Source organism: Cricetulus griseus, chromosome 4 (assembly GCF_003668045.3).
Source record: "Cricetulus griseus strain 17A/GY chromosome 4, alternate assembly CriGri-PICRH-1.0, whole genome shotgun sequence".
Lineage (NCBI taxonomy): Eukaryota > Metazoa > Chordata > Mammalia > Rodentia > Cricetidae > Cricetulus > Cricetulus griseus.
The window spans coordinates 32,760,020-32,776,215 of NC_048597.1; the positions used below are offsets into that span (position 1 = coordinate 32,760,020).

General features: G+C 37.9%; 1 protein-coding gene across 1 annotated transcript in view; it reads left to right on the top strand.

Moving 5' to 3' along the window:
* LOC113830699 (ephrin type-A receptor 6) overlaps positions 1–16,196 on the top strand; it is an 818,688-nt gene that overhangs the window by 701,670 nt on the left and 100,822 nt on the right. The window contains exon 14 of the mRNA XM_035444430.1: positions 12,646–12,855. Within this exon, the coding sequence (XP_035300321.1) occupies positions 12,646–12,855 (210 nt within the window). The remainder of the gene's footprint in view (positions 1–12,645; positions 12,856–16,196) is intronic.

Here is a 16,196-nt window from a genome sequence, read left to right on the forward strand (position 1 = left end):
ATTTTGTCCACATTTATACCTGTGCACCAAGTATATGACCAGTGCACAAGGAGGCCAGAAAGAGCATTGCATGCCCTGGAAATGGAGTGACAGATGGTTAGAAGCCTCCATGTAGGTGCTGGTAATTGAAACCATATCATCTTTAAGAACAGCTCTTAATCAGAGAAACCTCTGCTCATCCCCATCACTTTTCTTAGTCTTAACCATTCTGACTGGGGTACTTTTAAATTGACATACAATGTAAAAATTATACTTGTAAATACAGATATTTTATGTACCTATCGCACTCCTCTATGGTCTTGCTTCTAGGTTTCAATTATACAAGAAGTTCTGCATTTACATAACTAGATACTGAGTTCTTTGCAAACATGCACAGATATATTCTACAAATCCTTCCCAGAGCCATACTGTTGTACTTCAATGATGCTCAGCCCCAAATGCAAGCCCAAACAATTTTAAATTTTCTTGGCTTCACATAAAGGCTGTACACAGTGAGTTACATAGATTATGTTCAGAAAAACCCTACTAAAAAGTTTAAAAAGAAAAAATCCCAAGTTTAATAGTAAGCTTGATGGGCTTAAGCTATATTATATTCAGATCCATTTTAAGTTCTTAAATGTAATTCAGAAATTTAGCTGACATGCTTCATAAATCTGTATCTACTTTTCTTCCTAGATTTTGTAGGAATAGAAAAAATTACTTTTAGTTTCTTTATGATTGAAATTTCTGATTCTGCCTGCTGTCTTCTTTCATCTATAACTAAGAATACAACTTTCAAACATAAATTCCAAAGTCATGATGCCTATCACAGAATGGCTTTGAGATATTTATTAAGCATTCATAAAAATTTTAAGACTTTCAATAGGATAACTACAAAAAAATCAACAGACTTTTCAGCAGAAAATAGACAATAACTTTTATTTTATTCACTTAGTATTTTACTAGTCTTTCAAACTTACAAATAATCCTACCTGTTTCTTTTTTGAGATTCAGAAACATGCTAAATAGTCATAGCATGGCCAACTTTCTGATTCAGAAATACATAAGCACTGGATTTTAGCTTTAAACTTTAGTCATAAATGTAGCCCTCCATGGACTGTCTTCTTCAAAGCCACCTATAAATACACTGCTTAGAACTCAGAATACATTTTCCCACAAATATTTCTCTTGAAGATATCACATAAGTCCCTAGATAGACCCATAAAAGTCTCTTTTACAAGGAGCCCAGATAAAGGAGGTAATGTCCAATAGGAAGTGGGGCTGGGAGTTTCCTATAAAGATGGAAGAGAATACTTTCCTTCCTTCTTCTACACAACCTTCCTCTGCAAACTTTTCTTCAAGGCATTTTACTGTCCTATAGCTCTGTCTTTGTGTTTTTACCCAGGTCCTCAAATACTCAGTTCTTCTGCTATAAATCCCTGTGGTACAGAACACAACCTCTCCCATGCCCTAGGGCCCCAAGGCTAGACCAGACTCCACTTTTCCACAACCACTCGTAACTTCATCCGACCCAGATCTAAGCTCTCATCTCCTCATTTGTACTTATCTTAGCATATAAAGCTTGAGGAACTTATGCTAGCAGATTACTCAGCGGTGTTACTCACATTCTTCCTGGAGAGTTTTCATCTTGTGTGCATTTGTAAGCCCAAATAGATGTTAGCAATAGAAAAATAGCCATCAAAACAAAGGAAGAGAAAGCATAAAGACAATATGAGTGGAGATATTTTGGGAACAAGGGACTAGAGAAGCCAAAGGCTAGCTCCTCTGGCTATGTTCTCATAGACTATAATCTTTTTCTCTTATGATCTGATGACAATCTTGTTTTCTCACAGTAGCATCTGGTAGCACAGAAGTGGGGTAGAAAGAGGCTTGTAGTTCCCAGGTTTTATACACCAGTTTTGTAAACCAATTCTTTCTTTTTCTTTTTTTTAATATAGTAGTTTTACTTATTCTTTGGGGACTTCTATTTTATTAAGAATTTATTTTTTGAGAACCTCATACAGAACATCTACAATGTTCACGCATGTCACTGTCCTTCCAATTCCTTCCATGTCTCCTCCTTCCTGTATTTATGATCTCTTCTTTAATTACTACTGTTACATATGAATATATACATATATATATATATGTGTGTGTGTGTGTGTGTGTGTGTGTGTGTGTGTGTGTGTGTGTGTGCATATGCACGCTTGTGTATACAACCTATTGAGTACATTTATTGTTGCTTGGGTGTATATGTAGCCCAGGCTAACCACTTTGAATTGAACACCCTTTGTACTATCACTTCCCTTCCCTGGAAGTGATTGATATTTCCCTCTCTCAGCAGCCTTTGATCCTTTCATCTAGATGAAGAATCATGAGGGATTTTTTTCCCTTCCATGTTGGCATGGCAACTCCTGTTGTCATCACACCAGTCTTGTTCAGGAAAACATACTGCGCCGATTTCATGGGCTCCCCTTCCCTGTTATGTCTGGAGAACACAATCTAGTAGCAGACATTCTGGTCCTCTGAATTGTTACTGTCTTTCTTCCCCTTCTGTGATTTTTCCCTGAGCCTTAGGTATAATGGTTTCATTGCCAATGTATCAGTTAGGATTGGGTGCCGCCAGAATTTTATACTTGAATACAATGTATTTTTATCTTACTAGTTTCTTCCAACTCCTCTAGCACCCTACCCACATTCTCCAAGTGCATAGTCTATTCTCTTGCTTATGTAACTCCCAAGGCTGATTAATACTGGGCATATATTCATGGGTGTGGAACCATCAACAGGGGCATTGTAAGTCTCGTAGGGGCAATACCACTTGAGAAAAAAGATTTCCCTATCCAAGCAGCCATCATCAGGTACAAGTGGGACCTTGTGAGCCCTTCCCCTATGCCTGTTGGAATGTTGACTGTGCAGGTCAACCACACCTGTTAGGAGTTTCATGACAGCAATAATCATATCATGTCCACAAGACATGCCCTGGTCTTCCCCAAATGCTGACTTTTATAATCATTCAGCCCTCTGTTCATCGATTTTCCATGAACCTAGAGAGGAGTATGTTATGCATGTCTCGTTTGTGTGTGAGCTCTCTGCAGACACTTGTTCTCTGCACTTTGGCTGTGAGTCTGGGTCTTAATTGCCAGATACTGCAAAGGGGAGTTTTTCAGATGAAAACTGAGAACTTCCTGGATCTGTGCATACAGAGATCCTTATCAGGGTGTGGTCAGATACTATGACCATTTAGCAAAATAATAATAAGAGAGTCCCCTTAGGAGCCTTGGGCTCATTGGCCATAGGTTTTTGACAGAAATTATAGTATATGACATGAGTTTCCTATAAACCACTTCTCATACAGCCATTTACTGCATAAGTCAGAGTTTGGATATAATAATTTTTCCAGGTTTCACCTAAGCCTTCTAATTGTCATTCTGGCTTGATTTTATATAACATTCTTAATTTTTATTGCACATTTAATGATCATTTTCTTGTAAGTATACAATATGCTTTGAATACATTCCCCCCAGCCCCCACCTACTTCTCTTTTCTTATCTGTCCCCCTCCCAATAGACAGTTTTGCTTCTGCTTTCACATTATCTGTTTGTGTATAACTTTATGTGACTATATAAAACCTAGGACCAACAAACAGTAGAAAACATGTGAATCTGTCTTTCTGAGACTGTCTTAATTTAGTTACTATGATGATCCATTTTCCATAATTTCATTCGTCTTAACTGAAAGAAAATCCCACCATGTATGTTTTAAAAGGTTGCAATCATGTCATGTAACTTGTAGTAGGTAAACAAAAAGGTGCTCTAACATACACATGAAACAAACTTAAACAGCTTCTTTTTAGACCTTAAAGCACTGTTATTATCTAAGAATGCTTATTACACCATGTGTGTGATTTATTCACTATAGGAAACCAAGGTCTTGTGCTGAGTATTGGATCCTCTGTAGATATGTGTTCAATGAATAATGTGTAATTTTAGAAATTCTGCTCAAGAGTACCAGCTTGTCATCAACTGACATAATGTTATCATTCATAGTTAACCTTTCTAGGTCATAAATCACTAGAAAGATCCACCTTTTATAGAGTATTGCACATTTTTCAGCAAGAGCTTGAGAAATTTGATTTATACTATGGTATTCAGATCTTTTGTACTTTCAAAAGCTATTTTGTTAGTGATCTCAGTATTACCAAGATTCTTCAATAATAACCTCCCAAAATTTATAACAGAAATGTTAGATGATACCCCCCCTTTCTAGCTCTATAGCAGAAATGCAAGGATCTGTTATTTATAGTCAAAGGATCTTGCTTTTAAAAGTGGAGATAGCTCCAAGTGTAATCAGCATTTCAAAGCATGTTCACATATGATATTCTTGGGGGAAATCCTAGCAAATCTAACTTTCTATGGAAAAAATAGTTCAAGAAACATATCTTACTGCTTACAGGGGATTTGAATGACTTCTCTCTCTAAGAGAAAAATGTATTCAGCAGTTTAATTCAGTGAATATGTCTTGAGTATTTGTCACTTGTCAGTCCTGGGATAGACCCTTAAAGTTTAAGAATGAACATAACAAGATAAGTTTGATTCTATAGAAGAAATCGACTTTCCTAAGTCAGTCTTTTCTTCTGTTCAGTTAATCACAGGCTTTGCCAATCAGCTTCTAAAATAAATCTTGAACTTCATTCAAGGCAGTATCTCTTTCTTGGATTATCCTATTAACTTCAAAACTTACCTCTCTGCTTCCACTGTCCACATGAAAGTAAAAATGCAGCATTTTTCACTTACTATGACATCATTCTCCACCTTTTCCTCCTATTTTGAATAGACTTTAACTATGATGACTTCTGTGGCTCTCCTTGACTTTACCTTATCAACCTTCTCAGATCCTCTCTTGCTCTCCCCATGTAACAGATCCTAGCCTCCCTGGCTTTCCCTTCTCTTGCCAAACTAACTCATTCTTAATCTGAGCCATTGGTATGTACTGAGAACCATTCCCAGTCTCCACTATAAAATTCTTTGTTTTTTATCATTCTGTCATATTTTTTACTGTTATTATTTTAAATTATCTTACTTATTTTTACTGTTTTATTTTCTATCTCTCTAGTATAAGCACCTTTCTTGGTTTGGGTTTTCACGTTCACCTGTACCAATCATTGCCCCATAGCAGACACTTTGATGAGTATAGTCCCAAGGCATATATTTATACTAAAGGAAATTTAAAAAACAAAACTTGTCATAAAAGGCTCAGGTGAAGGGAAAAAATCAGTATCCCTTGATGAGGGGACTGTATAAGCCCAGCATATTAGCTGTTATCAGTTTAAGGAGTGAACTGAACACACAAGAAAGATAAATGAAATTAAGATGGGGACTGAAAGATCTAAAGAAAAGTCATAATTTCATATTCATGATGGAAACATTACAGATTGTTCTGTTACCAAAGATCACTAAAGAGTGTCAGGCAATGACAGAATATGATTTTGGTTTCCATAGGACCTGTACATACAAAAAAGCAAAACTCAACAGACTGTTATATGGTGACTTTGGACAGTGTGACACTCTATCCAGTATTTTTTTCCTAAGCTTGACCCAGCTACCTCAACTCTAAGGAGAATGAACGTTGAAAAGCTTAATGTGTCTGTGGGTGCAACTCACAGAGAAGGGCCTTGAGAACCATCAAAACAGCTGGAGTTGCTGCAGAGATGATGTGACATGCCAGTGACAGCTAAGATCTAGAGGGTGCTGTTCCCCCAGGGCCTAAGGAAGGGTGTGCTGGAGCTCTCTGCAGCTTTCAGAATAGCAGTCATTATTATATATAGCTCTCAGAAAACCCTTCCAATCAGGATCACCCTTCCTGTCAGTTAGAGGGTACATTCCCTGCTCCTCAGCAGTCAGGATGAGAAAGCCAAGAAAGAACAGGGTGAAAACAAACAGAATCCTAGTTACTAAGTTCCAAATGCATTGTGTAAATATGTCACCTTTACTTGCTTTCATTTGGACCTGCCTTTCGGGGAAGAAACCATATGTCATATAAAAAAAAATCACACTTTCATTTTGATTAATCTCCAGGAGGAAGCCCAGAGATATTAAATTTCAGTGTTCTCACATTTTTCTCCACCCCTCGTAAACAATTCAATTGAATTTGAATTAATATTTATCAAGCACTACGCTGTGGATGGTGGATGCTGTGACAGAGTGCTGCATAAAAGGGGTAAGGCTTGCCCAGCCTTAAGAAAACAACCTATTTTAAAGAAAACAATAGGAATATCACAGCAGTAGCACTCGGTACACCCCGAGACACTAAAGAGGTTTGTTTAAATTCTGTCACTCTTTATTAACCACACACAATATTCAAGAAAGCCAAGTCCTGAACTGAGTTTGTAAAAGTAATGTCAGCGAGTAGAAAGTGGGGTATAGGCTTTGTTGGGAGAACACAGTTACATTGTTTCTAGAGAAAAATAGTATACAGTGCCTCATTTGTAAATCAATGAGGCTATTGCTCTTACCTAGACATAGAAAAATAGAATGGCTTTTGTTGAGTTTTCTGGAATGTTCTTCTTTGCTTGGTTTGGTTTAATGCTCTCAGAGATTGGTTGCAGCATACTTCATTATGCTAAATAGTGCTGCCCAAACTAGCCAAGGCTAGATAAAGATGAGGATAACTCTTTTTTTTTTGATAACCCTAATACATAAGAATTCATGCTTTCATGCTCTCTAACTCAGAGCCCCATAAACTTTTATACTCACAATTCCTTTCACCCTTTTATTCCTTTTATATAACATATATATGTAATAAAAAACATGTAGAAATTGGCCATTTACTAGTAATAAATCATGAAGAAGTTGTTTGGTTTAAATCAATCTCTTTGCAAATGCATGGCTTCATTATCCTTTAAAGACAAAAGGAAACTCACACTAATGAGAGGGATGTGATTATTTATCTGCTCATAAAGAATTAAAACTTGGGGGCTGGAGCGATGGCTCAGCAGTTTATAGCCCTTGCTCTTGCCAAGGATCCAGGCTTAGTTCCTAGTACCCACATGGCTGCTCACCCATTAGTGACTCCAGTTTTTAGGAGATTTGACTCCCTCTTGTGACCTCCAGGGGCACCAGGCATGCATACGGTAGATGCACGTACATGCATGTAAAACACTCGTGTACATTAGTAAATAAATATTAAAAGGAGAACTAAATAGTGATGCTAGGGAGAAACTCAGGGGGTAACACTCTGGCAGTACAAGTGTAGTGGAATGAGTCTGAGTCCCCAGAACCCACACAAAGCCAGGTGTGTTAGCAACTGTGTTCATAGGGCTCCTCTGGCAAGATAGGAGGCAGAGAAGAGAAAAGAGCATCTCCAGATGCTCATAGGCCAGACAGCCTGGCGATTACTGAAGTGAGCAAGATATTCTGCTCCAATAAGATAGAAGGGAAAGACAAACACCTGAATTAGCCTCTGACATCCACATGCATGGCATGGCATGTGTGTGCCTACACTCTTCATGCACTATTCATGAACAAACATATGTACACATAATATATACATATTATCTTGAAATAATTAGATCTTTTTTAAAATTGAAAATATCTTAAAATAATTGAATCTATGCTGAACACTTGAAAATATAGAACACAGAGCATCTTCAGTGGTTTCCATAGTTCATCGATGTTTTGATTCAGAATCGTCAATACTGAGAGTATTACTTTATATAAATATGTAACACAAAATGGCAGTATATTTAGCACCAATTCAGATATTATTAGAAATTCTGTCCTAATTCCAAACTAATGTATATTAAATGATTTCCTGTGTGAATCTCACCTCTGCTCCTTAATTAGCAAATTTTAAACTCAACCATTCTAGTATAATGCAATCCAAAAATATACTTATGTGCTTGAGAGAATTGTGCAAGAAAATATTGTCTTTGTTTTCCATAATTAAAGCATTATGTTTTCATAACATCAGAAAACTTTACATTTTCGGTAAAAACACTGCAGTTCATAACATGTGTGTCTTGTATCTGAGCTAATGTATTTCAAACAGTATCCCCTGGCACTGCAAGGCATGACAGCATGCATCCTACAAAGTGCATACGTGTTTTCAGAGTGAGGACCGCAGTGAAGTCCCAACAACACAACATGAGCAAACACTGCTGGAAATGCCTGGATTTGTCACACAAAGGTTTTTAATTGATTTTTGGTTGTTGTATATTCTTAAGAGTTTTGCTGCTATCAGATATTGCTGACCCCACACCCAATCACATGACCCTATATAGAGTTGGAACCTATAGTTTAAAAAGCTCTATTGTGTATTATTTATAAATCCTAACTCCACCAATACATGAAGGTGGTAATAACTACACTTAGATCCCACAGTCGATAATTAAATGGAAAAGTACCTGTAAGACTTAAAATTGCCACTGGTGTAGAGTGATTTATAAATGTTGTGTATTTTCCTCAGGCCAATGTGGTAGCAATTAAGACATACCTGCCCCAAACAGTATTATTTAATTACTTTTGGAGCTTACCTTTCACCTGAGTGATATGCATAATGGATGGATGGCAAGCTAAGCAGACAAATTGAAAGATACAGAAATTGTAACTAATAGCTAATCAGGGTAATAGATTATAAAAAGAATATTTGCATTAAAAAACTACCATGTTAGGGTAATCTCTCATTCTGAAAGTATGTCCTATATTCTGGGAGTTCTGGCACTTTGCACTTTAATGTCTTTTACCCGAGTCCCTATCTTGGAAGTAACTGTGGCTACAGAAAGTTGTATAACCAAAGGCTATTAGACTTTTGCAGGGTCAGTCTGAATTGGTAATTGATTATTGCCAAATATACAAGCCCGAGCCCACCCCTGAAGGACTATTTTTAATGTACTTCCATATCATGTTCCCCATGTCCAGTCCTGCTTTTAGTCTGTCTTGAAGGTGTTGATCTTGCAAGTATGTAATCACGGTCAAGATTTAGGGAAATGACTGTTTTGCTGCTATACTAAGGACAATTCAGCTTTCTATGCATGTGTCAAAGACCATAAAAGTAACAATCTACTTTTACTTGCATGTTGCTGTCTTGATTCATATTAGTCTCCTGACCTTTTTTAACCTATTTTGCCATGTTCTGCTAATGATAAAAAACAGATAGATGTATGTCATGTTATTATGAAAGTGGCTTTGATTATATGGACTCCAAAGGAAAAGCAGTTAATCAAAGTCTCTTCAAGTGTTGATAACAACATTAAAATAAACCAATAAAAACTCCCAGGCACAAACACTAAAGCATGGAAGTAATTTAAATACTCATCAACTTTAAATGTATGTGAAATGAAGGAAATGTAACAGTACAGATCAAACACTGAGATGTACTACAACACCAAAGAATCTCAGAAACATCAGGCTACAACATAAAAGAAGATAGTCCTAAAGAGCTGCCCATTTCTGCTTAGGAAATAGTGAGAGCAGGTAGAACCCCATTGTGGTAGAAAGTAGGGTGGTAGTTGCCTACGTAGCAGGATTATTGAGCATAGCAGGTTGTGATGGTCCACAGGAGGTTCTCTTGAGGGTGATGAAAAAAATTCTCAAGTTCTAGTAAGTTAAGTGCTTTAAAAGGATAAATGTTATGCTATTGGAATTCTGTTTTACTAAAGCTGGTGAATGTGATTAAATGTTGGTGAAGGCATGATAACGGAACCTTTAAATAGCATTGGTGGGAATGTAAACCAGTGCAGCCATTTGAAACCCAGTATGAATCATCCTCAAAAAACTAAAACGAGAACTGCCATATAACCCACTCATGGGTTACAGCCTGAAGGAATCTAAGGCACCATAAAACAGAGACACCTGTACAGACCTACATCACAGCACTTTCACAATAGACCAATCATAGAGGCAGCATGGGAGCCCATCAACGTGTACACAGCAGACAAAGCATAGTACATATAAATAGTGGTCCATTCTTCAGCCACTGAGCAAGAATGAAACCAATGTAATTATTCTAGAATATGGATGGAACTGAAGATTATCATGTTAAGCAAAATTAGCTACTCTGATAAGAGTGGGAAAGATGGCTCAGTCAGTAAAATACCCACATAAGGGATCTTAGGTTGTAATCCCAGCACCCACATACAGGACAAGTTGCAGCAGTGCACATCTGCAAGCCTGAGGCTACAGAAGCAGAGCTGGGAGGTAGTTCACGGACAGCCAATGTAGGTGAATCAGGAAGTTGCAGGTTCTGTGTGTGCCTTGGCCTCAAAATAGCAAATTTTAGAAAAGGTGGACAGTAATAGAAGACACCAATTACATACACATGTGCAAACACACACACACACACACACACACACACACACAGAGAGAGAGAGAGAGAGAGAGAGAGAGAGAGAGAGAGAGAGAGAGATTGGCAAGTTTTAGAAACATAACATTTCCTGTCATATATAAAATTTCAGGAATAAAGGCAAGTTTAACCAAAACACAAAATCACTAAGATAGAAATTGGTGGGGTGGTGGGGTACCAGTGATGAGAAGAAAAGCAGGTGATGTGCATGAACAATAGGATGGTAATTATCAATACAATGCCTTGTATATGTGCATGTAAAGGCCATAATAAGCTCACTATTTTTACAGTTTGTATTTGATAATAAAAAGAGACATACTTTTTAAATAGTAATTTTGTTCTTTGTGGCATCTTCAGGATAGACTGGAAGCTGCATTTCCACATGGCTTTGTATAGCTCTTTGCTCTTATGTAATAGGTTTATGGAGTAACAACATATTTTTCAGAAAACAGAATTTTCTGAATCATTATTGTTATAAAATTCCATGTAATAGTAACAAAGATTCATTAACTATTAACAGTTATTAAAACAATCCAGGAGGTGGCTATGTATTTTATAAGTGAGTCTCGTGAAAACTCTAGGTTGGATCACTACACTTGTACAAAGAAAAGAAAGAGGCTCTTATTTCCTCATGGTCTGTGGACTCTTCCTACTGTTTAGGAAGAGTCTGCCTGACAACTACTATGATCTGGAGGAACTTTACTTGTTGAGAAAGAAGAATTACCTTTAAAGTGTAGTGTAATCCTTTCCAGAAAAATAGAATTTATGTTTTCAATTCTCAAGTTTTGAGATTCCTAATGGAAGAGAGGTAGATAGAACACATGATAGAAGAGGCCGATTTCCATCTAATGGTGGACTGTCTATGAAGATGGATTGGGAACATAAAGGGCTAATAACACCAAAGGTTTTCTTTGGTAGGTTATCTTTTGTACATTAATTATACAGAAGAGCCTACTTTAATAGACACACTTGCTGTGAGGAAGGTACTTTTAAGAACAGCTTCCTTTCTCTACTCTGCACTTGACTTTGGAGATATAATCAGAGAGCTATCAGAAAGATAAGATGATATGATAAGGCCAAGTTTACACCATTGATATATAAGTTTACTCTTCTAAATAACCATGGGACTGAATTATTGAGGAAGCAGTGTCACTGTGAGAGAGGCAGTAGGTCTCATCACCTCTGTGCCTAAGTTATTCTCTGGTTTTTATCAAATATTTATAACAAACAGCATGTAACACAGATAAACATTAAATGCCCTTATGTGTGTTTCTACTATATAAGATAATATCGGCTTAATGTCATATATATATATATATATATATATATATATATATATATATATATCCCCTTTAAATACCTTTCATGAATTAATTTGGCTTGGTATATAAAGATGACTTGAATCTTTTATGTTTCTCTGTAACTCGTTGAAGGCAACAGTCTCCAAACAATTAGTAAGTTGATATACATTATGTTTGCATCTCATCTGACACCAAGACTACTATCTGCGTTGGACTTTGCCTGTGCTTGCATTTTTGCACAGAATACAGTTGGACTGCTCTTACTCTTTTGTAAATCATGCATTGTTTTCTCCTCTAGGTGAGAGGATAAGATGTTACGTGTTGGTTGTTATGCAACACTACCCTGCCTGGCTTATTATTCACATTGTGGCATTTCGTACAGTTCTTCCAGCCAAGAGCTAAAATGTTTTCTTTCCAGTCAACTCCTAATATTTTCTTTTATATTTGAAAAATAGTTATTTTCTGTTTCCTTGTGTTTTTCTATTTAATCTGCAGTTTTCCTAAATCCATTTCTTGTTTATATAACTTGGGTTTTTCTTGAATGGCCTAGTCTGATTACCATTTTTCACAGTACTTCTAGTTACCACATGAGTTTCTCCCAATCACAGGTTTTGCTGCTCTCCTGCCTGCTTGTGCAGCCCCGGCAAAGCTTATAAATATGGAACACCCATTGTGTATTCTCTGCAGTCCTTTCTCTCACACCATTTTACTTCAGTTTGTTAAAAAAAAAAAAAAAAAAAAAAAAAAAAAAAAAAAAAAAAAGGTCTGACATAATTTTCTCTGGAGGTTGACTTGGCTGGCTGCCCTCTATTTTTGTTTAGTTCATCAGCCTTAGTTACTTTTTATTCCTCCTTTAAATGTCAGACAAGGGCCTTGTATTTTGCTAGGAACACAAGCAACGATCAGCAGAATTGATATATACCTTCAAAAGATCCCGTGCAATAGATCCATGGTTTAATTTACTGCATATACGTGTGAACACTGTGTTAATACCAGTCAGCTAACAGGTGTAACTCTCTCACAGAAGCACGATGGCCACTTCACTGTCATCCAGCTGGTCGGCATGCTGCGGGGCATCGCTTCGGGCATGAAGTATCTCTCGGATATGGGATATGTTCACCGAGACCTAGCGGCCAGGAACATACTGGTGAACAGCAACTTAGTGTGCAAAGTCTCTGATTTCGGTCTCTCGCGAGTCCTGGAAGATGATCCAGAAGCCGCTTATACAACAACTGTGAGTTCCCCGCCCTGTTCCATCAGCATGTTTACTTTTAGTTCTTTAATGCTATGAGAGTAATGGTTCCTGTTTCCTCAATGTCGTGTTTTCACGTTTTGTTTTTTCTAACTAATGTATTACTTGGTTAGAAGGATATGTTATATTTGAAAGCTCAGAGGGTTGTAGTTGCTGCCGTTTTTGATGTGGCTATTTATAAAAAAGAAAAAAGACTTCTTAAATTTTATCTCTGGGCATCTGGTGTGCTGGGACTTCACCATCCTGATGGAGATGTGTCCCGTGACTTCCTTCAGGATAAACCTGCCCTTGCCAGAGGTGTTTCAGCTGTTTAATGGATACTCTTCTTCCTTAAATAGACTTCTTTATAGGTCATCAACATGGCCTTTAATACTGCAAAGGTACTGAAGAACCAGTGATCAGGAAATCTCTCCTTTTTGGGTGTTATCAGATGATCCAGACCCACTTGTAAATGAATGACATAAGTTTGTTTGGAGACATATAAAGACTCCCTAAGACATTTTTAAATTGTACTTGGAGGATCAGTAATAAAAGAATAACTATTTAAAACAAAATATCATCTTAAATTATATAATGTCAAATTCATCATGAATACCTTAAATACTCCTGAGTGGCCCAGGCCAATTCACTATATTCATCTCCTTGGATATTGTTTTGAAGGGTTTAGTGTTAGAATCTCTATTGAGGTATGTTAAAGCTGTAGACTTTTAGTTGTGACTGCCATCATTTCTTTATTAAAATTCTCACCAATGATTCACCTGAGATTTAAACCAGCTTCGGTGGAAAAGCAAGTCGATGAAACTATTCAAAACATATTGATTCCTTTCCCCTCTTTTAACCTTGCAAATAATTTTTAAATGGCACCCCATTAATTAATTCTCTTTTATTTCATTTTCTATTAAACATTTTGAAGTTTCACTATATTCAATCAGTCTGGAGGTAGATGGAAGTTTGATATCATTAATAAAAAAATCTGTATGTCCTTACTATTTTTGTTGGAATGTCCTATAATAATTTATCAACATTTTCACAATTTCAATATAAAATAGAGTTCTCAAGAAAATAAATTAATCTCCATATCTGATATATAATATATAAGTATTCATTGATCTTTTAGCTTAACCAAAAACTTTATAAAAATAAAAGTTTATAGGACCTGAAAATACATTAATCATTTTAGAGAAAACTTGGTATTTTAATCTTCATCTTCTATTTAGAAAACATTTTAGGTATTTTCACTTTTTAAAGGATTTTATTTTTTCTTTACTTTTATTTACTTTTTTGCTTTTACATCCCAACCAAAATTTTCATCCCCTCCCCTCCTCCCAATGCCTCCCCATCTCCCCTCTACTTTCCCCCACCACCACCACCACCATTCACTCCTCCTCCACTGTTTCTCTTCAAATACAGACTGGCCTTCCACAGATACCAGCCAGCCAAGGTCTATCAAGTTGCAGTGAGAATAGGCTCCTCCTCTTCTGTTAAGGCTGGAGGATGCAATCCAGTAGGAGGAATGGGCCCCCAAAACAGGCATCAGAGTCAGAGACAGCCCCTGCTCCCGCTGTTAGGAGTCTCACACAAAAGCAAGTTACAAGACTGTAACACATATGCAAAGGACCAAGGCCAGTTCCATGCAGGCTCCCTGGTTTCCAGTTCAGTCTCTGTGAGCGTCCATGAGGTCAGGTTAGTTGGTTCTCTGGGGTTTCTTGTGGTGACCTTGACACCTTGGCTCCTACAATCCTGCACCCCACCCCCCACCAACTTCCATAGGATTTTCCAAGCTCTGCCCAATATTTGGCTGTGGGTCTCTGTATCTGTTTCCATCAGTTTCTGGGTGAAACCTCTCTGATGACAGTTGGGTAGGTACCAGTATATGAAAATAGCAGAATTTCATTAGGAATCATTTCAATTTCTTTCTCTTTTTTTTTCCAGTCGTGTTTGCTTCTTTCCTAGGTCTCTGGGGGTAACCTGCCTCTGGGTCCTACCTCAGAGCGAGCTCCCTTTCAGGGTATAAGTCTCCAGCTGTGCCTGTCATTAGTTGGTCACTCCCACATTTTCTGTTCCATCTTTACCCCAGCACATTTTGCAGACAGCACAAATTGTAGGTTGAAGGGTTTGTGGTTGGATTGGTGTCCCAATCCCTTGCCTGGTTACAGGAGGTGTCCAGTTCAGGCTCCAATCCCCTATTGCTAGGAGTCTTAGCTGGGGTCACCCTTATAGATTCCTGTAAGTTTCCGTTGCTCTAGGTTTCTAGCTCACCCCAGAGCTGCCCCCAGATTCAAGTTGTCTCTCTCAGTACTCTCTCCCTCCATCCTCCCCCAACATGATCCCTCCCGTTCCCATCCCCAGTCTCCTCCCAGACCCTCCCCATGTCCACCGGCAGTGACCATTCTACTTCCCCTTCACAGTGAGACGCGTGTATCCAAACCTTAAGCCCTTCTTGTCACTTAGCTCCTCTGGGTCTGTGGGTTGTAGCATGGTTCTCCTTTAATTTACAGCTAATATCCACTTATGAGTGAGTACATACCATGTTTGCCTTTCTAGATCTGGGTTACCTCACTCCGGATGATCTTTTCTAGTTCCATTCAGTTGCCAGCAAATTCCTTAGTCGTTGCTTTTAACAGCTGAGTAATATTCCATTGTGTAAATGTACCACGTTTTCTTTATTCATTCTTAGTTTGAGGGACAGCTAGGTTGTTTCCAGGTTCTAGCTGCTATGCATAAAGCTGCAATGAGCACAGTTGAGCAAGAGTCCTTTTGATGTGGTGGAGCATCCTTGGGGTATATGCCCAAGAGTGGCATAGCTGGGTGTTACGATAAATCTTTCTGCCAAAAGCTGCCTGAGCCTCACTGCCACGTGTGAGCTTTACGCCAGGCGCCCACCTGAGTTAGGCCCAAATGAATACACAGAAACTTATATTAGGTATAATGCTGCTTGGCCAATGACTAGGATTCTCATCTGCTAGCTCAGTCTTAATTATCATAAACCTATATATTTTATAAGACTTATCGGACGCCTTATTGGCATCCCTCCTTGCCGGTGGATCACATTGTGCCACTGGAGCAGGAGTGGAGGGGAAAAAGGACATACTTCCTGTTCCCTCGCTTAGATATGAGTCTCCTTGCCATGTCACTTCCTGCCTGGATCATCACTTCTCTACTACATTTCCCAGAATCCTCTTTTACTTGCCAATCCTCCTTGCTTGCCATTGGCCAAACAGTATTTTATTCAACAATCAATAAGATAAACATACAAAGAAGTACATTCCCCATCAGCTGGGTCTTGAGGTAGATGCATTTCAAATTTTATAAGAAACTGCCAT